Source organism: Apus apus, chromosome 1 (assembly GCF_020740795.1).
Source record: "Apus apus isolate bApuApu2 chromosome 1, bApuApu2.pri.cur, whole genome shotgun sequence".
Taxonomy (NCBI): domain Eukaryota; kingdom Metazoa; phylum Chordata; class Aves; order Apodiformes; family Apodidae; genus Apus; species Apus apus.
The window spans coordinates 31,359,771-31,387,648 of NC_067282.1; the positions used below are offsets into that span (position 1 = coordinate 31,359,771).

The following is a 27,878-nucleotide window of genomic DNA, read 5'->3' on the forward strand; positions in this document are numbered from 1 at the left end:
TCTGTGGGACTGCATTTTTAATGAAGGAGGTGGTGGAAAACATTGAAGCTGACTCACCAAAGACTGAAATATTTAATTGTGTAGTATCAGCATATGGAGATGCCAATTGAGCATGTAAGCAAGTTGCAGATGTTGCTCCATGGCACAGCACCTGGCTTCCAGCTTGCTCTCCCAGGCATTTAAGGCCCCTGAAGAAATGGTATCTATGAACTGTTGAGAGCAATGTTGGTTGGTGGTAAAATAATACACTAAGGAGAGAAACGTAACAAATAGGAGCTTGCAAAATACTGTTTTCTCAAAAGAGAATCCCACTGTTTCTTGCCCAGCTGCTAGTAAAGAAAATCGAACTGGGAATCTTGTAGCCCTCTACTTAACTCAGAAAACCTGAACTGCTGTCAGTAACATCTGCGCTCAGATCTTTAAGCCTCTCTGAGCTGATCAATTTGTCCCCTACAGCAATTCCTACCACAGTAATTCCCGCTGACGCCAGCAAGGGTACCACTAAACAATTACAGGCTGGCCAGCTGCTGAGCCCGTTAGCTAGGTGGTCATTACTCAAGGAGGTATTTCTCCCTCTTTAGGCCACTGACAGTTTCACAAGGCAGAATGTCTTTGCTCTTGGCCCAACAGAGACTAGGCAGCTTCCCACCACCAGGTATTGAGAACAAAGGACTGACACCTGGACGCATTCCTGTGTGATATGCTCTAGGTGATCCTGCTCTGTCAGGGGGGTTGGACTAGATGATCTTTTGAGGTCCCTTCCAACCCCTAAGATTCTGTGATTCTGTGACTAGTGACACCAAGACTAGACTCAGAGTCCTTTAGGGCATTGGCTCCAGGACACCACACAGCAGTATTAAAATACCAATATTTTGTTTTGCACAGCTCTCCAAACATTCAAGACTATTTTAATTATGCTTCTAAGTTCAGCTGAGGCCACAAATTATGTAATTCTGACTTTATAAACTGCCCATAGAAACAATTACAGGACAGTTTCCTGATGCAGGCCCTGCTCCCTCAGCTTCTCCAAGGCTGAGAGCTCCAGCCTCCAATCATTCTGGTTGCCTTTGCTGGACCTCCTGCTGTTGGCCAATGTCTTTCCTGTACAGAGATCCCAAAACTGGACACAGCAGCTCAGTGTGGTTGGCCAAGTAGAGAAGAACAGCCGCTTCTGTTGAGCTAGTGACCGTGCTCCTGTTCATATGGCCCAGGAGATTGTTTTCCTTGGCTGCTGCCAGGACACGCTGCCGGCTCTTGTTCTTGCTGTGCCTCGCGTTCCTTTGAGCAGAGCCACTTCCCAGCCTGGCAGTCCCAGCCTGTAGCACTGTCAGGGGCTCCTTCCCAGGTGCTGGGCTCTGCATCTGTTCTTGTAGACTTTTGTGAAGGGTTCCTGTCAGCACATTGCTGCAGCCTCTCTAGTCCCCCTCAATGTCAGTCCTGATTTCCTGTCATTTGGTGGCATCTGCAAACTTGATGAGACTGCACTTGATGAGAGTCTCCTTCTCCAGGTCATTGACAAGCATGTTCAACTGGAAACGTCCCAGGACAGACCAGCCTTTGAGTAGAGTGTAACTCTCTTCTCCACTGCTTCCTGATCCCAGCTATCCAGAAAATGTTTTACCCATTTAGTTGCTCATTAGATTTTGGTTTAGGTTTCTTTCATTATACTATATTCACTGCAGCATTCAGGATCTCTACCATTCTTTGCAACACAAACTGTTCATTCATCAGCCAGATATTTGGAACCTCCACATCGCTCACATCAATTTCAACAGTCCAGAAAAAATCACTACACCCAGAACCAGATTTTGTTCAGTGTCTAAATCATACAACCATTTTGAAGAGGAACCATTGTGGAGAAGAACTTTGACGCTATTTAAAACTAGAGTTTATTAGATGCACTATCTAGTATTTAAAAAAACCCACAACTAATTAACCTTTCTTTCTAAGTTAGTATCTAAATAAGGAAGCTGTAATAGCACAGCAGGAGTGTTTTAATGTTTCATGAAGCTGTACAGCAATTATTCTGTGTATCACAACTAACTGTTGAAAAATCTTAAGCAAATAACTTGAATGATGTCACCATTGTCAAAATGGTACCTCTCATTCTAAATATAGTTTTGTCATTTCCTAATATTAAAGGAAGTAGGTGCATTGCTATCTAGGCTGATAATTCAAGTTATTTGTGAGAGTAGGTTCTCACCTCATAGTTCGTGTATTGCCAACAGTCAGTGAGACATCAGATAATGATTAATATTCCCTCCTTCCAACTCAGTGCTCCAATATAGGGAATAAACTTACAAAAAAGGAGAGAGTAAACTACAAAAGTGTATTTTAATAATTTCCAAGTAGAAAAGTTTATTTGAGCAACATCCTAAAAAGCACTGACAGTTTTTTGTTTTCCAGAAGATTTTATACTCTCATTTAAAAAAGGTTGGGAATATGCATCTGCAAAAAAAAACAGCTTGCAGAAATACAGTATGGTTTTCTTTTCTTTTGCTAATACATACAATACACCAGTGAAAGGAATATCTAACCTTAAGTGTGTATTAATTGGTGGCTACTCATTAAAAAAAAAAATAAAAATCACAACAACAATTAAGGCTACTGCATAAGAATTAAGTACATTATCTTTAATTTAAAGTTTCTTGTATTTGATCATTAGTTAAATGATGTGAGTGTAGTACTCAAAGAGCATATGTCTATCCCCAGGGAGGTTTTTCCCTGCAGCCTTTTTTTGCTTTATCCAGTCACGTTCTATCATATGTCTTGCCACTCTAATTGTAAAGGAGTCTCTCACCTAAAAGTTAGTATTTTCTTTCAGGGTCAACTTAACTTTTTAAATCTTTCTTTAGTGAAAGTAAGGGAATTATGACAAAGCGAGAGGAACCCAAGAAAAAATAATTCATATTCTTTCTTCCTTTCAAGGAAAAATCCATATAATCTGGACATTCACCACTGGATGAATAGATGAATATGAGGTTGGATGCTTTAATTATTTAACTACTTGTAGTCATTTTCCTCTGGCTAAATAACTTAAGAAATGTGATGTCTACATTTTTTATCTGTAGCACTTCAGCGAGTTAGTTGCTTGTTCTACCTCAAACTTATACAAATTGGAATGGATACTAGAAAGTTTTTCAGTCTTGCAATAAATCCACTAGACTGTCTCAACTCATCATCATCCTCTTAGGAAAGTTAAATCATCTGCAGCCAAATCACTGGTAGGAACTTATAGCAGCCAAGTGCCCCAAATAGCATCTACTCTCTGCTGCCAATTAAAACTTACTCTGTTTAAAGTCAGAGATCCACAGCTTCAGTATTCCCCAAAGCCAGGACTAGTTTGGTAGGGTGATGCATAAGGAGGTGTGTATGGTACTGCTGGAAATGGAGCACAAAGCATATGTGAGAATGACTGGAGAACTAACCCAGTAAGTCCACCCAGAGCCATAAGCAAAGTGACCACCATCATGGGTACAGTCCTGTTTGCTCCCTCCTGTCTCAGTCCTACACAAGGTTGACATGACTGGACTGACCTAGACAACCACAGCCTATAAGCATGGACCTACATTCTCTGCTTTACTCCACTGTTGTGGAGTAAATGTCCTCTGTGACTTCAAGTAAAAGTGTGTCCAAATAATTATTTGATAATTCCAGAGGTCTTTTAATATGCTAAAGAACTAATCAAACCCAAGACTCTTCCTTTATATCTCCAAGCCCCACAGATCATAGAATCATAGGGGTTGGAAGGGATCTGTGAAGACCATTGAGCCCAAGCCCCCTGCTGCAGCAAGAACACCTAGGGCAGATCACACAGAAACATATCCAGATGGGTCTTGAAAGTCTTCAGAGAAGAAGACTCCACACTAGATAACAGCAAAGGGAAACTGCAGTCTGTTGTCCCATTAGTCATTTTGTTCCGAGTTGCACCTCTCAAACTGCACTCATTAATAAATCCTACTATTTCACAAATGAACAGAATCAAGTGGAAGGCAATTCTGAAAACCTGCTGTTCAGGATCTGCCACACTTCTGTGACTCAATGAATTGTCACAGATTTTCTGGCAATGGTGAAGTTTTATCAATGAAGAAAAACCCCTATATTTAAGACTATTTTTTAAATTTTAAAAAGTTCCCGCAGTTTAATGAAAGAAGCAACTACTTCTGAAAAATACCCACAGACTTTAAAAAAAAACATTTCCAAAGTTTGTAATGGATCATTATTCAGTTAAAAAAACCCTAAAATTGAGACACAGAATCACAGAGTCTCTCGAGTTGGAAGGGACCTATAAGGGCCATCAAGTCCAACTCCCTGCTACTTGTAGGAACATAACTGTACACAATTTTACATAACTTTAAAATATTTCAGTTTGCTTTTAAATAATCTTAAATCTTTCATTGTCACAATAAATAGGAACAGTCAATGCAGGGTTATGAAACTCTACAGAGCAAGTAGATATGAAAGCTGTTGCACAGTGTATCTGCTGAATCTGCTATGACCCAAGGCTTCGGATTTCAGTTTTTGGCACTGGATTCCAACAAGTCTTTTGCTTCATTTATTTTTGTTGCTAAATAAGGTGATCCACCTGAGAAGAAAAAGGGAAGAGGAAAACCACTTACAAATGAGTATTAAGTACCAAAAAGTACTTCACTTGCAGCATCCCCTTATTACTCACTTTTATTAGCTTTTCCTTCCAAAATAGATCTTTTTCATTCAAATGCTTTAAAAAATGACACTGATATGAATTAAACTAATTGATAAGGAAACATGAGAAATGTAATCAAATGTAATTACAGCTGAGGTAACTGAAGAATAACGTTGAACAATTTGTCTCAGAGAAGACCAGAATCTGAAATCACTTTACACTGAAATGATTTAGACTTGCAGTGCAATGCTGCTGCAAACGTATACAAGGTCACCCATCTTGACCATCCATTCAAAGCCGACAGCTGCTATTTCCACTCACCTCAAAAACTAAGAGGTAAAATTTGATAAATAATTTTGATAAAGAATCATTAAGTGTGCACACAGACACACACACACACACACAAACACACACACCCTCAAGCCTCTCCTGTGCTAGACGCCCAGCGTTACCAGCCAGAAACCATCACATTAAAGCTGTTTAAACATGCTATGCCTTCTAACTTCCAGTCCTGAACATTCTCATTGCTTTACGCTCCATCTAACAATCTGATTACAGTTCAGCGGTCTTTTTGTGCTTGGTTTTTTTTTACTCTCCCCTTGAGTGCCAACCATCTGCCTACAGTCACCAAAAGCAACATTACAAAGTCTGTATCAGTAACTTACTGCTTACCATAATACACCTATATTTTTACATGAAAATGTGACTGTAGCAGTACTGTGCACTGAATAGTCTTTTCCAAGACATCTGTTCAATCATTCATTCATCATTTCATTCATTCTATTCTATTCATCAGAAAAGATGATAGAAGAAACACGCAGAACTAGTTCTAGACACGTGTAAATAGGCAAAAGGCAAGGCTTGCCTACAGACTTATTCTGGACATTATTGCAGCAATCCAAATAATTACAAAGTTGTTTCATGGTGCAATAAAACAACTGGAAAAAGTAATGGTGTTCTCTTGTTCATGTTTTGGTTTTGTTTGAACGTAGCCCTAACAGATAAGACAAACTGGAGGAAAGTAAGGCAGGGCAGAGGAGAAGTAAAGAAATGGCTTCTGGAAAATGAATTTATATTTTCCTTTTATTAAAATTAATTGTCTTTTTAGCTAGCAACAGAATTTACTTCATTGAGCATTGCTTCTTTCCACGAGTCGTCAAGAGGATAAAACAAACAGTAAAGACTAAAATCTGCAATAAACAACGTATCAAGTAATTTTTAAATATGCATTGATTTTCTACATGTCTAGAGTGCAGGATCTTAAAAGTAAATTCAAATCTGCTGGAAATGTTTTCACTACATTTACATCTTCAAGTGCCATATTAATTTTGTAGCCTTCCAATGAGAGAAAATTCAATCTCCCGATTGCCTAAGTGTTTGTTTATAATTAGGGCAAGCCCAAAAGGGTTCTATCTTCCTCTTTTTCTGTCAGCAAATATTCCTTCATAAAATTAGCAACTGATAAATTAACATATAATGCATCAATATCAAAACACTTTTAAACCAAACTTTTTAAAGGTTAATAAGAAACCATTTTAGTAGCACTCACTGGGCATGTTATTTTGCAAGCTTCTTTATATTTCTTATTCTTATAATTGAAATCTTAGATGTGTAACTTTTAAAATCTGTAATTATTGCCCTTTCTTCTATGAACTCCATCTGTTAAGATATTACTTTAAAACAGCATTCTAATGTTGAATATAAATTTTAAAAGCACATCTGTGCTCCCCACAGCCAGAAAAAATCAAGACACATACATAAGAAAACAAGTCTCTCTGTGATGCCACATGTTCCAGATTACTCCAGGCCTTAGCTCTGCAGCTGAAGTCATTACACAAGACTTTTTTTCTCCAGCCATGCCAGAAGAGCTGCAGGGGCAGCACAAAAGCACAAATCCCTTCAACTGGCCTTCCTACTGAGAAAATGCTCCATCTTAATAGCACACAGGAAGGCTCACTACATCTATCCAAGCCTACACTGCGCCCAGCTGCAGGTGCATTACGGCTGTAAAAGTGGGTCGTTAAAATGTATGACTTAATAGAGAGAACTGCCTCTTTAGACCTAGTCAACATCCACATGCAGATTCATGGTTCTGGCTCATCTCTCTAAGTATTGTTACAATAAACTTCGAAGTTTGTTACCAAAAAATTTTTACCTAATAGGTAGTCTAGTGGTTAAGAGGCCTTTGGCCATCATAATATATTAGAAATGCAGAAGGTAATTTCTTCTCTATATCTGTGCAGCTTATATATTACAAAAAGTGCAAAAATGGAAAGCGTGAAATTGAATAAGCAAGACAACTTCAGAATTAAACTGAAGGGTGAAGACAGCAAAGAAAAGCATGGACTAAATACTTCCCATGGTCAGTGGTCACAGTTATTTTTTCATTTTCTTAAAACAGGGTGCTGGCAGGAAGCCCTGTAATCCTGTCAAAAAGATATAAAAACCCTCCAATTTCCCCTTCTGACTTCTGAAATACAGTGCAACTCTTCACCATCTGCTATTTTAAAGTAGAAACAGCAATGAACATATGGGCTTTCTTTCTCAACCAGCTGTAGTGTAGTTAAAAGTTATAATAATAGCCTTTCTGAAAGCAAGATAAATTTACATTAAAAACCCGGTCAGTAAAGCAACAGTGCCCAGCTTTATATTTTTTCAAAGTGAATTCCAGGAAGCCTGAAATTCACCAATGTTGTACTTAGTGACTGCAGAACTTTTCCCCACTGAAAGTTACATTCATACATGCGACTGGTCTAACTCAGTTCAAAACAGGAATGTCAGTTTAATGTAAAAAAATTATAGATTTTTAAAATTTCTTCTTACTTCTGAGTAAGTTTTTTTTAAGCGTGGAAGACTGGTCCCTGAGCTCACAGTTTTAACTTAAGAAGTCTAGAAAACAACATTAAAGAAAGATGGTTAAAACTGTGGTTCATAAAGCCCAGTTCATCTGAGAGAAGACATGCAAAAGCTCATCTATAAATAAACAACATATATTTGCACTCAGTGTAGTAATTTACACAGTAAGTAAACTTAAAAGGATCTCATTTAAGCCTCTTCCTTTCCAGCTCTGGTTAAGAAAATTAATAACTATTTACCTTTGTCAGGATGATTCAAAATCATGATTCTTCTATGGGCTGATCTGATTTTGGCCTTGCCAGCAGACGGACTGCAAAAAGAAATTGAAGTGCTTACCATAAATGCCACTGCACTCAGGCAATAAATTAACAGTTTATACTGGCTTCAAAAATAATTAAAACTTGAGATTTTCACCATCTTGTGGACAAAATATAAAACTGCATCTCTGAGGAAGTAACAATGAAAAAGGCACATTAAGACACACTAAGAAGGACATTTTAAAAAAGCCTGTGCATTTGACACAAAAATATCTTTCAGGGTTGTTTTTGGTTTTTTTGGGTTTTTTAAATGCAATACATCCACTCATTTAAAATAAATTATTCTGGAAAAAAAAGATAACACCAACAGCTCTAGGCTGTATCTAGCTTCTTATTCTTACCATTAAATGCAGAAAACACTTTGTTTCTCCTCCTAGAAAATAGGTATTTGTATGACCAGTAACAAAACAACAAATATTTAACATTATCACATTTTCTTCTCTACTGTAAATATACTTATAGCTGCTATAAATAAATCTTTCTGCTGTTGTCTGGAAAAAAAACCTGCATTTGTTATTTTTGCAAAGCTGTTCAATGTGTTACATTCAGGGACACGCTGATTTACAACAGCTACATAATGCTGTTTCCTTCAATGACAGATACATAAAATATGTACTTGGCCTAAATTAAGTATGTACCTTACCAGACAAATAACCACTTACAGATGCAGTATGCCAACCAAATAAAGCTATTGTACACAGAAGGACAGTCTGAATGGTTTAGTTTCCCCTAATTTGTTAGCATGCAGAAATGAAGCACTGTTTTCCACTTCAGGTGACTTCTTAATTCGTGATGATTCAATTAATTAATCTTTTTGTAGATAGAGTTTGAATGCAAGGTATCAGGCTAACTACCCTCCCGAGGTAAACAACCTCTAATTATTCTTCTGTCACAAGGAAATCAGGGTATGTTGCAAAAACAGTTCATGGAACTGCATAAGAAAAAAATACTTCAGTGGAACAGAAAGTAACACGGAAAGTAAGAACTAAACAGAGGGTGAAAGGCCTTGACTACGTGAATAGAAAAACAAAACTATTATCAGACAGCTAAAAATAATAATTTCTATTTTTATATATAAAGCTGTTGATTAATAATACAAAGGGAAGTTGATATACAATATTTAGAAATTCAGATGGCCAAAGCCACAGCTTCTTTCAGCATCTGATGTGGAAAAGTTGCAGTTGCATATTAAAGAAAATGATGCAGCTCTGCTCCAAGAAGTAAATTTGAAAATGGTGTTTTATACCGTATTTGCTTAGTACTGCTTATCCCACAGTCAGAGCAGTCTCTAAAAATTCTTAATTGCTATGAAAAAACCCTTTCATGTTAATATCACGTATTTGTCGAACTGCTACAGCCTCATACCTCACTCACACCAACATTGTGCTGCCTTCTAAAACCACCAACTAGAGGGCAGGGCTGACATTGAGGGGGACTGGAGAGGCTGCAGCAATGTGCTGACAGGAACCCTTCACAAAAGTCTACAAGAACAGATGCAGAGCCCAGCACCTGGGAAGGAGCCCCTCACGGTGCTACAGGCTGGGACTGCCAGGCTGGGAAGTGGCTCTGCTCAAAGGAACGCGAGGCACAGCAAGAACAAGAGCCAGCAGCGTGTCCTGGCAGCAGCCAAGGAAAACAACCGCCTGGGCCATATGAACGGGAGCATGGTCACTAGCTCAACAGAAGCAGCTGTTCTTCTCTACTTGGCCAACCACACTGAGCTGCTGTGTCCAGTTTTGGGATCTCTGTACAGGAAAGACGTTGGCCAACAGCAGGAGGTCCAGCAAAGGCCACCAGAATGGTTGGAGGCTGGAGCTCTCAGCCTCCTCAGGAGAAGCTGAGGGGCAGGGCTTGTTCAGCCTAAAAAAGAGGGGGACCTCATGACAGCCTCCCCAGTACCTACAGGGAGCTCATAAAGAATATGGGTCCAGGATCTCCATGGTCATGCTTGGTGTGAGGGCAAGAGAAAATGGACAAATATCAAAAAGGGAGGTGTGGGCTGGACATAATGCTTTTTCACTCCAAAGACAGTCCAGCACAGTCAAACACAGGTTGCCTAGAGAGGATGTGCATTCTCCATCCTTGGGCATTTTTTGAGACCTGCTGAGTAACCTGACCTGACCCCACTGGTGGTCCTGCTTTGAGCAGCAGGTAGGACTGAAGATATCCTGAGACCCCTCCAAACTTGAGTGGTCTTAAGACCATACAATACACCTGTGCCGTAAGCTGTGTTTAAAAGGAAAATAAAATGTATGTTAAAAAACGTAAAACAAACCCAAAACCACAATGATGAAACCTTAAACATTTTTCTGTCTCTACATTTTACAAATGTGCTATATGTTCCTTTATATAATAGCCTGATTGGTTTTGTTGTGTCATTTATGTTTAAGAATTGTGATTTAAACACTTTTAACTAATTCATATATATTTTTGTACATAAACAAATACCTACTATGGAAAGAAAAAGTATGCACATTGTTTCACAGGGAAAATTATATAATTAAGGAAATTGTATTAATTTTTAGCTAGAATTTTACCGTACTATTTTCAGGCATATTTTCTAACTAGGGATTTGATAGCCATATTTTGCTAGCATCTATTTGGTCTAATGTGCAGAAAACACTTCTAATATTTTCACCTCCTGTGACACCTCAGACATTGCCCCATCTCTCCTATCAGCAGTTCTTTCTTCGGAGTACAGAGCTGTCAAGATTATTGCTATGTTTATATTGAATGTCAGTAATCAGTGCTGCCTCATAACAACTAACGTAAGAACACTAAAACTTAAAAATTAGTCAATATTTCCAATACAGTACTCTGTAGCTTTGGATACCTTTTACATCGTTTAAATGATGCACTTGCACATTTCTGCCAAAATGCCTGCAATCTTACAAGATGGTTATTAGATAATAACTTTTGGAATGTTTAATGGGCCAATATATTTGAAATTACAAAGCTACAATTAAATTCTCACCTTTATCACAGCTTGTATTTGTTATTGATACTGCCCATGCATACTCAGCACTTGAAATAATGAGGAAAATCTTTGCCTCAGAATTTAATATTACTTGGAAGTGATGACACAGATGACAAGTGTCACAATAAGATGATCAGGGCCTAGACAGATCTCGTTTGTGTATTTGTCCATATCCTGGCATTTTCCATAACACCTTTAAACTCACTAGGAGTTTTTTTGTTGTTTTTTCAGTGGCATTTCTATCTATATAGAAAATAGAATACGCAGTGACTTAAAACTGGTCTAGTAAAGCATGTTTAAGGAACACGAAAATTTGCTATAAAGAAGTTAGCCATGCTTCTACACAATTAAAGGCTCAATCCTTCAAACATTAATACCTTTCCTCAAATCTGATAAAGTCTTGATATTTGCAAAAATCATAGAATCACAGAACCACCATCAAGGTTGGAAGACACCTTCAAGTGCATCAAGTCCAGCCATCTGCCCTTCACCTCCGTAACCACTAAACCACCTCCTGAAATACTACATTCACTAATGTTTTTTTAACACCTCTGGGGATGGTGCCTCCACCACCCCCCTGGGTAGCCTGTTCCAATGGTTCACCACTCTTTCTGTGAAGAAATCTTTTCTAATATCCAGCCTGAACTTCCTGTTGCAACTTGACGCCATTTCCTCTTGTCCTATCATAGCCAGTCACAAGGGAGACCAACACTCACCTCACTAAAACCTCCTCTCAGGTAGTTGTAGAGAGCAATGAGGTCTCCCCTCAGCCTCCTCTTCTCCAGGCTGAACAGCCCCAGCTCCCTCAGCCTCTCCTTGTAAGACCTGTTCTCAGACCCTCAATCAGCCTAATTGCCCTTCTTTGCACCCTCTCCAGCACCTTAATGTCCTTTCTATACTGTGGTGCCCAAAACTGCACACAGTGCTTGAGGTGTGGCCTCACCAGGGCCAAGTAGAGGGGCAGGATCACCTCCAAGGTCCTGCTGGTCACACTATTTCTGATCCAGGCCAGGATGGTGTCGGTCTTCTTGGCCACTTGGGCACACTGCTGGCTCACATTCAAACTCAGTCTTGCAAACACAAGAAGCAGCATCACTGTTGCCAGTGCAGACTCAAGCTATTAGAATTAAAGGAGACCGACTTCACAAGTGATGGAACTTCAGACATGTACATGAGCACTATTCAGGCTAGGCCCTTCCACTGTAAACACACTTTAATGAGCTGCCATGTGCTTCCCTGCAATATCACTGAATTTGCCCTTAGAAAGTGAAAATGTTAATATATTCTCAAACTTAAAGGAAAAAGTAATTACTTCTGAAGACCATTCCTATAAATATCTTAAGTGTGCAAGCATAAAATATTTCAAATACGTGTAATATTTTATTTTATAATTTCTTAAAATTAATGTTTGAAGCAAACACAGCACACTGAACAAGATTTTGAATCCCAGTTTTCACTATCTGAAATAATTTCTTCTGGGGATAATTAAAACGATCCACCTCACATTTTATTCATATTTTTTAACCTTAAATTCAGAACTTACTTAAACCATAACTAAGAAATCTACTACCTAAGCTCAGATCTGCTCCTCTCATCTGAAAAGCCATCAAACCCACTGCTTGCTTTACTGAAAACACGAAGGTATGTTCTACCATTGACCATCCAAATGTTTTTAAAAAAATCCACTGAAATATCCATGGAATACCCAGTCTGGAAATAATTTCCCATTCCTACTCTAAATTACAACTTTCCCCAAGTATTTTTGCTTGGAATATGTTGCATTTTTTTAAATCCAAACAAATTAGAGTGGAGAAAGAAAAATTTAATTTAACTGAGTTATGAAAAAATGAGCAAAATTGATTTGTTTTGCTTGTTAATTAATATAATCTACAATATTACTAATCTCTAGGGTGTTTTGGAGACCAGGCCATGTGATCACACTAATTAGCACAGTATGTGCTATTCTGATTACTTCTAGAGCACAAATTCTCCACTGCAATATGTTACCATGCCTTCAAGCCAAACACAAGTTGCATGTTTTATTAGCATTTTATTGTTTGCTTTTTAGTTTAAGCCGCATATTAAAATGGTTTATAAGCCATTAGAAGTCTTCTACAAAAAGTTATGGTTTTGGCAAGAGTATTCACAACATGCATTTTCCTCATTCAGTACTCACCAAACAAAATCACATTAATGCAACACACCTACCTTACACCCAAAATAAGACTAGCTTCTCGCCTGCTCATTTTCTGTTCAAATCCTCCTTTATAGTACGATGAAAGACTCTAAAAAGAAGAAAGGAAAAACAAGCAATAATTAATTCGATATACAAGGTGCCAGGACCTAAATCATATTTATATGACCTCATTCAGAGCATTGCATTCATCTATAATTTATTTTGAAGGCATGGAATGACTACAAGCCAGATAATAGGAAAGGACTTCTGAGTGTTAACACATAGAGAAACAGACTTAAAAATAACTAACGGTGTTTTTATAATCTTCTACTGCTAGTAAGAGGTATTAATGGCTACAACCATTAAAATCCTGCCTTCAGGCAAGAGTCCAGAATCAAAGTACTTACTAGCATCGAGTGGTACAGTGCATGTGTTGAGGAGAAAACAGGAGGGAAAAGGGGAACCCTTTTCAGAATAGCTTTGGTACCATTGCAATGAAAAATGGCAAAAGTCACAGTGTTTTGGCATCCAGGGAATCATGGTCAATCACTCTGAAGTCCAGCTACTTCTACAAATAAAGTAGGCAAAAATAGCAATACAAAAATTAAAGATAAGCTAGATATTATAAAATGATGAAGAGTCAGGTTTTTTTTTTTTTCCACACGTAGGAATGTTAGTTCAAAAAATATAACGAGTTCTTTGAAGGAACCCTGAAAAATAAATAAAAAACCCCAACCAAACAAAAAGGCTTAGAATAAAGACACAACCTCTACTTCAGGATATTGAGGTCCTGGAGCAGGTCCTGAGGAGAGCAACAAGGCTGGTGAAAGGACGAGAGGGCAAGTCTTATAGGGATAGGCTGAGGGAGCTGGGGTTGTTTAGCTTGGAGGAGACTCAGGGGGACCTTCAACTACCTGAAGGGAGGTTGTTGTCAGGTGGGAGCTGGGCTCTTTTTCCAGGCAACTAGCAACAAGATAAGAGGGCATGGCCTAAAGCTGCACCAGGGGAGGTTTAAGTTGGATATTAGGAAACACTTCCTCACGGAGAGGGTGATTAGACATTGGAATGGACTTCCTAAGGAAGTGGTGGATGTGTTCAAGGAAAGGCTGGATGTGGCACTTAGTGCCATGGTCTAGCCGATGTGGTGGTGTTGGTCATAGGCTGGACCTGATGATCTTAAAGGTCTTTTCCAGCCTTGCTAATTCTGTGATTCTGTGGTTTAGGAAATCACAGAGCTGGAGAAGACTGGGAAGTAGCGGAGTATATGAGGAAATCCTAACCAACTTTTGCCGTTACATCCTTCCCTAGACACCAATGACTGATGATGATTAAATATAGGATATGGAGTTAGTTTTTTTTAAACTCATTGGCATGTGAGACTTTAGCCACTCTTTTAAGAATGGGAGAAAAACATAAGTGGGAAAAGAACATTAAAGAGGAGATGTAGATTACAGTAAATCTTTACAATTAATTGTCATATGGAATGGGTTAAACATATATTTGTCAACCATAGATTTTAAACCAAAACAAACGATTACTGAACAAGCACCGATGGTTAGCAGTGATATTCTCAATGCAAATGTTGCCATAAGAAGAATTAGGGACTAGTTCATTGCTACACAAATAATAGTCTAAGCTGTACAAGTCCCAGAGGCAGCAGATGTAGCTCCAAGACAGCCTGGCTTGGGGAACTGGAACACAGAAATCACTCAAAAAGACTAAAGCTCCTTAGCCAATGCAAAACCTATCAACTGGGGAAAACAGGCTGAGCGCCAATATAATTTTTAAGTGTTCATTTTACCCCAAGTAAGTATGTGCCAGACCCTTAAGGAAATGTTTCTAACACTAAATATATCCATTCATATTCAGTAAGAATTTTGCCTTATGTTTACAGAAACTTTCTCACGTATTTTCAGAAGCATTAAAGCATTTAAAGGGCTCTGTCTACATCTAAGCAAAGCCTTTAAGCTGTAGAGCAAGATTCACCCAAAAGTGTGGTTCAGAAATTCTTCACCTGCTGTCACCATGAAGCAAAGATTTTTTGGTGTGCTGCTATGATCTATAACTAATTTTGTCTTCCTTCTTCCCACCTCAAACCATACACAAAAGAACCACTACAGGTATCAAAGCTGAAGCAACTGTGGACATGTCATGCGTACAACAAGTACCCATTGAGGACCCACCACTAATAGCTACAGGGTCACACAGAACAGGTCTCTAATAGTGCACATCAACCTCACAGGTCAGAGTACGTAACACTAAGAGAACACACAGGGTATCTCCAGTCCTCTGAGTGGAAATGATGCTAACGATTTAATGGCTACCAGATAACACCCTTGAGGAAGTAGGACTGCATAGACATTTGCAATGATGCCAAACAATCACTACAGCCAGGAGAGAAATGCACACTTTAATGTCCTCTGAAAGATTTCCCCCAACTTCTCCCAAAGCAGCTTAGGAGCAGATGGATTTCTGAAAAGGTTAATTCTTCCTTGCCCTTCAACAGACTCTGGTTCACTATTCATGTAGAGAAGAGCAATATTTGAGTTCTCTCTAACGTGGTCTGTCTCTGTTCTTCACAGATTTAATCTAAAATACTATTTGAAATCAGAGAACAGGGAAGGATGGCTATAGGCTTAAATTCTGAAATACTTCTTCATGTTTTTAAAGCCTGCTTCCTTGACACTGTTCTAACCTCAGGAAGCCTTGATTCGGTTTGCTTTCAAGAGGAACGAAAATAGAAATTCTGTTGTCTGTCTCATTTGGCACATAAACAAAAACAATTTGTTGAATTGGTCATCAAGAAAAAACATTTTCTTCTCAGAAGTGAAGCACGTAGGAAGAATAATCAATTCTTAAATTGAGATCTTGATCCTAAATAGAATTTAATGCAAAATGAAGTTAGACATAAAAGCCATTTTTCCCATTGGTTAAAATAAGGGGAAGAAACATTAAATCTTCATTTTAGGAAACATCTTGGCAAATTTCTAGTTCCCTAATGAAACAGCTTTTGCATGCTATCCAAATTAAAGCAATTTTTTTCCCTAGTTGCAAATTCTGAGTAATGGCTGCAGTGAAATGAAACAATACTCAAGAAATTTTTCTGTTATAAGAACTCCTTGATGAGCAGGCAGTTCTAGACACAAGATTATTTATTAACCCCATCTATTGCAAAGAAATTCCATACTGAAAAAATCATCAAAATAAACTCTCCATCTCTCTGTACTATTTGGGGTGAGCAAAGGGGCTATAATGTAATTTATTTCATTTCCTTGCATGTTGTTACTGTTTAGCAAATTGCGTAAGCAAATTCTGCTTGCTGAATGCATGCTATTAATAGGTTGGGGTGGGGGTGGTGAGGCAGGAAGGGGAACAGAAAACGCTGGACCTGTTCTGTGAATGCATATTTACTCTTGTCAGCTAATAAAATCCAAACCATTTGGACCATGAAATCTTCAAGATCATAGAATCAGAGAATGGTTTGAGTTGGAAGGGACCTTAGAGATCATCTAGTTCCAACCCCCCTGCATGGACAGGGACATCTCCCACTAGACCAGGTCGCTCAAAGTCCCATCCAACCTAGTCTTCAACACTTCAAGGAATGGGGCATCCACAGCTTCTCTGGGCAATCTGTTCCAGTGTCTCAGCACCCTCACAGTGAAGAATTTCCTCCTAATGTCTAACCTGAATCCACCCACTTTCAGTTTAAAGCCATGACCCCTTGTATTACCACTCCCAGCCCTTATAAAATGTCCCTCCCCAGCTTTCCCGTAGGCCCCTTCAGGTACTGGAAGACTGTTACAAGGTCTACCCAGAGCATCCCCTTCTCCAAGATGAACAACTCCAACTCTCTCAGCCTGCCTTCATAGGAAAGGTGATCCAGCCCTTTGATCATCTTCATGGCCCTCCTCTGTACTCACTCCAGGAGCTCCATGTTCTTCTTGCATTGAAGGCTCCTGAACAGGACACAGTACTTCAGGTGGGGCCTCATGAGAGCAGAGAGAATGACCTCTCTTGACCCTTGATACTTTTCCTGGCATAGGACAGGGAAAGAAAGCATAACCACTATTTCCATGCCAGTTAAGAAATTAGAGACTCTGTAACTGAGACCATAACATATTACATGAAGTAGTGAATTTTTCTGAAAAGTCTATGTGTTGTACCACCACCGCCACAGTCCCCACTGAGAAGGTAACAGCAAGGAAAAAAAAATTGAAAACACACAAATTATAATAACAAATTATTTAGAAGCTCTATTTTAATATAAAGTATAATTTGCAAAGATGAACTTTCACCTCCCTAACTTTATTATTATTTTTTTCTAACTGGACTGCAAATTGCATTATTCTCTGGAAACTTTATTTTCAATGAAGGACAAGAAAGATGGTTGCTACCCTTAACTCTCAGTTCAGAACTCCATGACTCTGAGCAGAATCAGATCCAATTAGAGAAACACAGTGCAAAAACATCTAATAAGTTGCTACAGATGACACCTTTTTCTGCTGGAACAAAGAATTTTCAGGATTGTGGGATTTTAATATTTTCACAGTTCATTTCACCTAGAATTTTATTTCTATCTTTAACATCGTCTGTCTTAGAACCTTCAATAATATTGATTCAATAAAGAAAGGTAATGAATGCTACTGAAATACTTTTTTAATTTCACATTTTAAGGCAATACTAACATGATAATTAACAGCACCAAGGAATGTCTGAGGGAAAAAAGCCAACTGACTACTTAGTGCTATGCACCTTCTACAGATGACAGACTCTTGTCGCTACACACAGAAACAAAATGGTGTGACTGGTATTTGTGACACCAGTAACAAAACTAGGCTCAAACTAAGAAAGGGTTTCTCTGGAAATGAGCATTATGCCTTATCATAGAGAGGAAAAAAAGTGTTTCCATCTATGTCTTTCTCCACTAAAAAAAAAAAAAAAAAAAGATGGTAGAAAATTTCAGGACTAAATGACAGCAGTATTTAGACTTTACAGCAGTAAAATACATATTCTTAGATGTGAATGAGTTAGAAGTTAAATGAGAGGCAGAAATTCCAAATAAAACTAACACCTTTACTTGCCTTTACTTACTATTTTTGACTAAATGATGAATGTGGTTGTTGACTGTACATGTTGTTTATTTAGGTAAGTAAATAGAAAGTGTCATACACTCAAGATACAGTAAGCCAGCATGTTAAATGATCACATCGTAATTGCTCAATGTGATCTTACCCAAGTCATATATTAGTGAGCAGCAAGAAAAGAAAAACTGCATCTGAATTACCTTGTGTGACTGCAACCAACATGAACTGTGATTTCTATTGAAACAAGAGTAGGGAGTGGAAAACTGCCAATGGGAGGAGGAAGAGTGGGGGCTTACAGAGAAAACAAGCTAGTTTTTAAATAGACGGCTGCTTCACAGTCTCTCTCAAAAAAAAAGGAGGTGATGAGGGACAGTGTTTGATTCCAGAAAGCTAGAGTAACCACTGAAAATTATAGTGACTAATTTAGGCATCTTCGAACACCACAGAAAACCAGCAAACACTAAGCCTAGCCATTAAATGTCATGAGATAATTTTTTCAGTAAGCATAGGTAGAAGTCCTAACTGCTTGCTTTCCTTTGTCAGTATAGTTTAGAGGCCAATATGTGCTGAAAAGAAACATGATGAAAGTGCTCATCTACAGATTATACTCAGCAGCTTTGAATTCCCCAAACAAAAATAACGTAAAGCCACTAAAATAAGAAGCTTGGACTATTGTTCAAGCACTTACATCGGATCTCGGTACTTCATGTTTTCTCTATTGTCTTAAAGAAACATTACAAATAGGAAATTACTGTTATGGGAAAAGAAAAAAAACCATGGAAAATACAATAAAGTAGTAGCTGTAGAATAGTAAAAAATAAATAATCTCGGCTAAGAATTATACAAGGGTCTTAAATTTGGTTAATAACTGTAGAAGAAAAATACTATCACTATTCTCACAAAAGTAAAGCTGACAAATGCATACAGTTAATGGCAAACAGGAAGAGAGTTTTTTACTGTATTCAGCAGATATTGTCCTACATTGGAAACTTGTGGGGTTTTTTTCAATTTCAGAAATAGAACAGCAGAATACTGGAAATCAACAAACAATTCTGGGCTGTAAGGCAGGGTGTCAAAGCAGACAAAGAATGCAGCAACAGAGACTAGGAACAATGAGAATGCAGAAACTCCTGAGTTTTTCTTTATGGTTGTTCATGAATTCTGCAGGACTCTGAAAGTCACTGCGACTGTGGTAAAAACGAGATAGGCCTGTAATGAGCTTGGCTCAGTCAGTATGCCAGTACTGAGGAGTACAGTTTCCTAGGAACAGACACATCTCTGTGCAGTAGCATGTCATATTTCAATGTGTTAAAAAGAATCACTTCTTGCTTTCTCATGTGAACATGTCTGAATTTAGATTTGCTAAGCTATATCTACAAATGAATAGAAGAAATGCTGGAGTAAAACTGCTGGGGAGGGAGACTGAAGACTGAAGCACTCTCTCTCACGAAGCCACATGTCCTTCCTGCCAGCTACTTCTAGCAAGCCTGCAAGATTGTATCCATAACATGTGAAAGCAATTTAATTCACAGTACCCAGTCTCTGCTGCTGTTTTGGCAGGTAAACAGGGAACCTCTGGAAAATATACTGTGAAAATGAAAAAAAATAAATCGGTGTTGCTCTCAGAAGAGCAAAAGCTGATCCAGGAGCACCATTTCTGGCTGATACACTTCATAATGAAGAACAAGTGTGGACCAGCCCATGCCTTGAGTCCTTCACTCCTGAGGAAGCTTGCACCTTCAGCCCATGAACACAAAGTACAGATGGCAAATGACTTTGGACCTCCAGCATGTGTCTTTATACTGTAGACAGGCTCTGTGTTGCAACCAACCTCACATTAATAGGTACAATGCTAATTATCACTTTAAAAAAAAAAAAAAAAAAGACTGCCTTTAATATACTTTTCAGGAAATAATCATCTACAAAAACATTAACATCCTTACCTATCAGCATCAAGAGGGGAATTACACTTCTTCCATTGTGGATAAGTGTTCACACACTATGAACTGTCAAGGAGTGCAGTGCCACAGGCACACACCTACCCCACTGGGAACTACACTAGTCAAACCGGAATGGAACGCGTTTATTTATTTACCAGCAGAGAGTACAGCCACTGAAGCAAAAAGTAAATGCTCTTAAAATTCACAGAATCATAGAATCATATCATAGAATGGTTTGAGTTGAAAGGGACCTTAAAGATCACCTAGTTTCAACCCCCTTGCCGTGGGCAGGGACACCTCCCACTAGACCAGGTTCCTCAGAGCCCCATCCAACCTGGCCTTGAACACTTCCAGGGACGGTGCATCCACAGCTTCTCTGGGCAACCTGTTCTAGTGTCTTCACCATCCTCACACTAAAGAATTTCTTCCTGATGTCTTAACCTAAATCTCACCTCTTCCATTTTGAAACCATTCACCCTTGTCCTCTCACTACAAGCCCTTGTAAAAAGTCCCTCCCCCACTTTCCTATAGGCCCATGTCAGATACTGGAAGGCTGCTATGAGGTATTTCCTGCATATGCCTCTCTCATAACATCCTACCTCTTGATTTTTTACCTCATTATATTTTTAATTATGCAGGGCAAAACAAGAACAAAAACTTGGTTAAAAGTTTGTATTAGCTGGGGAAGAAAAAAAAGACAACACATAGGAACAAGAAAACAAACTCCCCCAGCTCTATGCCAACCTCTCAGTGAAGTTTACCAATTTGTCTTCTAGATTCGTAACACTGTATCTGAAAATTACTAAATTCTTTCATTTGTAGCTTCTTGAAATGAAACTGCATGTCATCACTTTGTAATCTCTACGAATTAGCTATTTTCTCAACATGCACTTCAACAACTTCTCATATGCTTACTAGCAAAGAGCTCTGAAACATGGAACATCACTAAGAAAATGAGAATTGTTTCTCAAGCTCACAAACATCTTTCGATACAGCTTCATCCACAGGGATTTAAGATATACCAGATAACATGCCAGAACATGCACAGTAAGGAGCAGCTCTATCGTGGAAAAAAGATAATCTAACTGGCACTTGCTGTATTTAACAGAAAATATACAATCATAAACTTAGCATCAAGTAACCTCTACACTTACTGAGGTTGAAATCCTCTTTGCTGTCTCTGTAATTGCCTGCTCCAATGGTTTCCAAAGGTGGAAAGCGTAACGACCTGAAAAAGATTAAAGTTAAATGAAATTATAACCAACACTCACTAAAAAAAAAAAGGCTTCAGCTTATGTTTAGCAGCTTACAGCAGAAAGAATTTTGGTTTTAAAAAAATAAATACATTACAATCCTTCCTTGTTTATCTTTCTGTCTCACTTATCTGCTGCACAGGAGCATTGGACTTTACTGCTTTTCAGTATGCTCCCTCAACAGCTATTTTTGGATCCTTCCCAACCAAAAGTCCCACAGTAAACTTGCTATAGTTCACATTTTTCAATCTTTGTACTAATGGGGGAGGGTGGGGAAGAAGTTTAGTACATGTCAAGTCATGTAAAAATCTGATCACGAACTGCAAAGATCTACTGTGTTTGCTCACAAAAGAGATTTAAATGCATTTCAATATGATAAATGAAGGTATCTGCTTCGTGAACTTTAATAAAAAGGGAGTATGAAATGTTAGCTTTGGGTATACATTATTTATTAAATATTGCTCTGAGGTTATGCCTTAAAAAAATAAATCTATGCACTACACGTGTCTTACTATGATGTTGTATGCTTAATCACACATTTTGAAAGTACTGCATTTTTTATTTTGTTACAAACAGAGGATCTTCCGGGATTCAGAGCCATTCAACTCCCCACCGGCACTGAACATCTACAGCTAGGAAAGGCTGGAGGGAACTCTATTAGAATGCATTCTCTTAAGTACAAAGCAACTCTGTCCACTTCAGAAACAAGATTTGTGCGATGTTACTGGAGGATTTTCCCTGTAAGTCCCCTCTTCTCAATTACTGTTTTGATTAAGCACTCATTATCAATGTAACTTGCTATTACATAAATGTAAAAACTTATTCTAAAATGTGGCTCTGCTTCATTCAAACAGCATCCTGCTTTCATTCTTAAAGTATGCCATGTGTCCGTTGCTTATTTTTGTCATCTAAACCTGTGATTTTGTTAACACAGAAGTTAAAACCACTGTTAGGAGTATGACTGCTGAAATGCTGTACTGTACTACTACCTCACCTTCTTCTTGTTGTTTTCTGTCATCACTTCTTTGCTAGCTGCTATTAATTATTCAGCTCAACCAGTAGAAGAATTTCTAAAAGCTTTCCTATTCTGATTCTACACAAACACATAGATACGGCATCTCCTTAATTGGTGTGCATCACCAAAGATCTTGTCTTTCCTTCCCCTGATAAAAAAACCAAAAACTAACACAGCTGTACTCAGCAAACACCTGCTGAAGTTTGGTGCAACTTGTTAATCTATTCTTGGTGTACGCATCTGCACAGAGCTGACCATGGTTGTTGCTTTTGTATGCTAAAATAATGGAAATCAATTTGTGTCTTTCAAAACCAGAACAGGCCACAGTTACCTAGTCAAGAGTATAAATCATGTTAAGCCCATGCCCTGTTTTCAGACTAGAATCTAATTTTCAGACAGTCTAGATTCAAAGAGTTCAGCTAACAATGTTTAGTATGATAAATTGCTGTAGCTACTAAAACCTTCTGTTTGAGCTTGTGAGCTTGCTGAGCATCACCACATCACAAGATCCTGTTGCACTTCTCTGTAGTAAAGAGCCTCCACCTTGCAATATGGTATTAAATAAACTAAGTAAACTTTTCACATTACATTTTGCAGGCAAAAAGCAGATGGAACCTTTTAGCTGCTACCCATACAATTAGTTTCTCCAGCTGTGACTTTTCAAAAGAATTTTGAAAAACATGTCAAGGATTTTGAAGGGATAGGAACAACAACTGGACACAGTTTTCCACAGTACTCTCACGCGATCCCTCCACTATGTTTATTCCTAAAAACTACATTAATCCTTTTGGAAATGGCAGGTCACACATGACAGTTCCACATGCAGCTGGTAATTTAGCTTACCTGCAAATGCAACAGCTGCAACACCAAGCCCAAATGCTATCATAGTTCTGGCCTAAAGCAAAAAAACAAGGATCAGAATAACACACAAATTCTAATTTGATACGCACCTTTTGCTTTAAGAGCAAAGCGAGTATTTCTGATGTATGACATGAACATTTCATATATAATTTACAAGAAAGATAAAACTAAGTTCTGTATTCCACAGGCTACATTAGATTTTACAGTTCAGACCCACTAACCCACGCCAAAGGATCAGGTTTAATTTGGAACAACCTATTAGCAAATCAGTGAACAAATGCTGACAAGGCAACTCAAAGTATAGAGTATTAAAAACACAAGGCAGACAGCTTTTCAGGAATACTTGAAATTATTTGTACAGACTAGTTCAATACAGTACAAAACACAAAGTATCCGTTTATTAATATAATTATAGGGGTTGGAAGGGACCTCTGAAGATTGAGTCCAACACCCCAGCAGGGACACCTAGGGCAGATCACACAGGAACGTGTCCAGACAAGTCCTGAAGTATTTCAGAGAAGGAGACTCCACAACCTCTCTGGGCAGCCTGTCCCAGCGCTCCATCACCCTCACAGTAAAGAGGGTGAGTTCCACCTCATGTTAAGGTGGAACTTCCTGTGTTGTAGCTTGGTGCCATTTCCCCTCACCTTATCACAGGGCAACACTGAAAAGAGACTGGCCCATTCTTGACACTCACCCTTCAGATATTTAGACATATAAATGTCTATAAACCTCTCAAGTCTTCTTTTCTCAAGACTAAACAGTGCCAGGTCTCTTAGCCTTTCCTCATATGGCAGATGTTCCAGTCTCTTAATCACCCTTGTAGCCCTCCGTTGGAGAGCTAAAAGAATTTTGTTTTGCAAAGTCCTTCACTGGAAATCTCATAATGACCTTGGCCAAAAATTGTACTGGAATATTAACTTAAATGCTATGGCCACAAATATATGTTTAGTGTCTTCCATCTTCCAGGCTTCGACTCACGGAAGCCCCAGTCAAGACAAGAAGCCCAGTAACCTCTTCCCATTACTTAGTGTCAATCACTGAATGGACTCTTACAGTACAAGTATTTGTAAATAGGCAGACTTTGGATAGATTTCAGACACTACATTATCAGCTAAAATTTGCTTTAAGTCTAATTTGGCCCTTGGAACAAAACCCACCAAAGAGACCTGAACATCTAATTTAGACAATAGTAACTCCTACTTTTTACTAACTCAAAACCTGCAGATTAGGTGTATGTATTTTCTTATACAGTCCTTGAAGAAAGTTAGGCATCTCAAGAAGGATAATCAGAAATATCTCCATGTTGAACAAGAAGCTGCTGAAAGATATGTAGTAAACCTTGAAGTAGGGACTGACTTGTCCCATGTTTGCAGAATTCAAGAAGGGTAACAAGCATTACAAGTGTTGGAGGCATCTCTCCACTTCTGAAAAGCCTAAATGTAATCTTTGAAACAAATTACAAAGTAATCTGTGACAGTACCTGTCTAATTTTATGATGGTTAAACAATGTATTGAACTTTCCCCCAAGAAACAAAACAAATTAGGCCTGTTCAGCTTGAATTCAAAACATAACGACAATGAAGGAATGAAGGTGCATTTATCACCAGACTTGCATCTATGTCTTACTTCTGCATTTATCCAATAAATGGTTTATACTGTCCTACCAACAAGCCTGACAGCAGGACTTAAACCCCGAATTTCAATGTGAGTGCCCTGGTAACTGGATTTGGAGTTAAGTTGCCTTTGCTACTAAGATTCCTGGGATTAAAAATTCTCTCTGATTGTACCTGATCTCATTTCTAGACAGAGAGGGAGTAAAGGAAGAGTTGGGAAACACCAGTTTTAAAGCCTTCTAGAGCTGACTTTGTAGGCACTAGAACACAGGTCACTAACTCTCCCAGTAAACAGGGAAGCTGTACTGCTGTACTGCTATCACGCCCAGTGGCTCCCACTACAGCTTCAGCTCAGAAGGCAAGTGGCTGTGACTGCTGCCTGTAGTACTGAGCTCAGTACCGAAAAGGGGCAGCCTTCTCTGAGCTCACCTAAGAAGCAGCTTTATTCCTCTGTATCCAGCTTCTGGATCCTATATATTCTAATTAAGTACCTACTTCTCTTCTACCTGGATGGGGCTATTCTAGCTGTTTGCATAACATAATACTACAATTGCCTAGAGGTTTCAAGTAGAAAAAAACCACAACATTCCCTAAACAGACTGAAAGTGGAGCTCCAAAGTTAAGACTGGGGGAATTTTGGCCTTAAAAAACTGCCCGTCTATCCTATTTCAGTAACCTAACTGTTCCATTTTAGTGTAGCCTTCAGTCTCGATATTACCATTCATTTCTAAATGTAAAAATAATGTAGTAGTTTTATGTCTGTTGTTCCTTTCAGTTCCACAAAATTTCCCCTCATCTTTAAACCATGAAAAAATGCAAGTACATTACCTGAAATGGTAGAACACATAAAAGAATACATTTTATCTTCTCACAAAACTAAAACTCTTTTCATTTGTTCTCACAAATTGGTTTTCCCAATTTTTACTTTTTTTTTTCCCCAATTTTTCAATATTCAAGCCTTCTAAAACATTCCTAATTATTCTGTTTAGACACTAACCAAAAACAGCCACAACATTTCTAAAAATGTCATAACCCTATAGAAATTTTTATAGCATTCTGTGGTTTGTGACCATAGTTTTATATTCAAGAGACTTCCCTTGACTTGTTCAGAGTGACAGTGAGAATCTTTTATTAAGTGGTTACAGTCAATTAAGAGTTTGACAATGTGTGAAACAGATCACACTTGCAAAAAAAAGGAATATATTTGCTTGTCTAAATGAAGTTACACTTGTTTTGCCACCAAAAAGGTGGTTTAAGTCAGCAGTTTATAAGGTATGCAGGTTGCAACAATGCCCTAGCAGCAGACACCTCATGACGGGTAAAGACAAGCACAGAAACCAGGCTGACAAATGATACCTGGACTCTGTCAGTTCAGTGCAGAAACAGTTTAAGTGTTTTCTGCCTAGTAGCCAGGGACCACAATGTAGAGACCCCAGAGGGCCTTTGATGGAGTCAGTGGTGTCCACTGGGATGCATTATTTCAATCTCAGTGGAAAAGCACTAGCAGTTAGTGGAAAGCTAGTGCCGCCTAAAAACAGCAGGTCAAAAAGCATAGCAGGAGCTCTACAACAGGAGCAGTACACTGGATTCACAAGAGTATGAAGACAAGCCAGAAAACTAGGTAAAAGTGATGGAAAGGTCAAGCCAGAGAGGCATGAGAGATTGTCCATGTTTTGAAGTGAGGTACAACCACCAGAAAAGCTAAGAAACACTAGTTTACAGTAACTCACCTTATTTGCATTATGAGTAGTTTAGAGAAGAGTCACTTGCCACAGAGAAGCAAAAAAAGTGATAACTTGTCATCCCAAAGCACCCTGAATGTTTGTTGTGGTGTGGATATATCCTAACTACAAGCATGTGATGAAAACAGAAACAATGTAAGAAAGATTGCATGGTTTCTCTTTTACAGACACAGCCTCTCTAAAACTAGTAGCAACTTCAAGTACTAACCAGTTAAGTCTTGAAGTAAAGCTTGACTCAATTTCTTTTTCCTTGCTCACTTAATCCAGCTCATTATTAAGAAGAGTAAGTCAAGGTTAGTCTGCTGCTTTGAAATGTACGGTATAAAGAGCAAAGATTTAACTAAATACAATCTTTTTGTGTCAGTGTTAAATGAGGGCAACTTACTGTCACTGTGGAAGGGATCAGTTTATTTACTGCACACTAATACAACTACCACCACATCTATTTTTGGCTCCCATTTAATGCATTTTATTTCAGAGTCATAAAGGTTAAAAAATACATAAATACTTACTTTCAATTATGAAAGAATTTACTTCCCCCCCCCCCAGCCCAAATTAAAAAAAAAGGCTGAGCAACCTGATCTCGTGGGAGCTGTCCCTGCCCATGCAGGGGGGTTGGAACTGGATGATCTTTAAGATCCCTTCCAACCCAAACCATTCTGTGATTCTAGAGCATGGTACGGCATAAAAAACTTGGGAGGCGTTCTGTCCAACCTCTCCCACATGATAAAATATCAGGTGAGAACTGCTTTTCCGAAACAGAGCTCTACAAAGCCACCAACTCTCAAACCTGCAGTAATAAAATTCGCGTAACACAGGAACACGTCGCAGATACCGGGGGACGAGGCGTTAGGCCCCACGCCGGTGGAGGCTGGAGCAGAGCAGGGGGCTGCAGGGCCGCGGCCTGAGGGGAGGAGGCACAAGCCTTCCCCGCTCCAGACCCCACCACCCCCAGCGGGCGGGCAACGCCTGCGCCCCGCCACCCCACGCTGCCCACACGCCTCACCCCGCGGGGCTGCGACGGCGCCGGGCTGGGGAAACGGGACAGGGGCCTCGCGCCTCGGGAGGGCCCCCCCGCCAACCAGGCCCCACTCGGCGGCACACAGGCCTCGGTGGGCAGCGCAGGGGGAGGAAGAGGAAGGGGCAGAGCCGGCTGCCGCCCGGTCCCGTCCTCCCTCGCCCCTCTCCTCAGCCGCCACTCGCGGGATGCGCCGACTCCCCCTCCCCGCTCCGCCCCGGCCCCCGGCGCGCTCACCAGCCCTCGGTCCAGCTCGGCTGGGCCCTCGCCGGCACCGCCAGGGACCCTGGCGTACTCGGCGTAGCGCAGGCCCTCGGCGGGGGCCGCGGCTCCCTCCATGCCGGCGGGGAGCAGGGGAAGGTGCTACGGGGCGGCCAC

The 27,878-nt window shown here is 39.3% G+C and overlaps 1 protein-coding gene across 3 annotated transcripts; it reads right to left on the reverse strand.

Annotated features, from left to right (window-relative positions):
• Positions 1 to 27,878, reverse strand: DNAJC15 (DnaJ heat shock protein family (Hsp40) member C15). Of its 3 annotated transcripts, none has more exons than XM_051608996.1 (6): positions 27,738 to 27,878; positions 23,107 to 23,158; positions 21,150 to 21,223; positions 13,004 to 13,080; positions 7,741 to 7,811; positions 1 to 4,585 (listed from the first exon to the last, which is right to left on the reverse strand). In XM_051608996.1, the coding sequence occupies exons 1-6, from the start codon at positions 27,837 to 27,839 to the stop codon at positions 4,515 to 4,517; spliced, it is 447 nt and encodes a 148-aa protein (XP_051464956.1). In that variant the 5' UTR covers positions 27,840 to 27,878; the 3' UTR covers positions 1 to 4,514. The 3 variants fall into 3 exon arrangements, with proteins under 3 accessions (XP_051464956.1, XP_051464959.1, XP_051464958.1); XM_051608999.1 differs by lacking the exon at positions 27,738 to 27,878 and adding an exon at positions 27,489 to 27,507; XM_051608998.1 differs by lacking the exon at positions 1 to 4,585 and adding an exon at positions 4,592 to 7,071.

Bases quoted from the DNA above. Each gene is read 5' to 3' on its own strand.
- DNAJC15 (XM_051608996.1), bottom strand. From the start codon at position 27,839: ATGGAGGGAGCCGCGGCCCCCGCCGAGGGCCTGCGCTACGCCGAGTAC. The intron at 7,812-13,003 runs GTAGGTGTGTTG...TTCTTTTTGCAG, and splicing joins AGTCTTATTTTGGGTGTAAG to TCCGTCTGCTGGCAAGGCCA. The intron at 4,586-7,740 runs GTAAATAGTTAT...TTTTCTTCTCAG, and splicing joins TTTGAATCATCCTGACAAAG to GTGGATCACCTTATTTAGCA.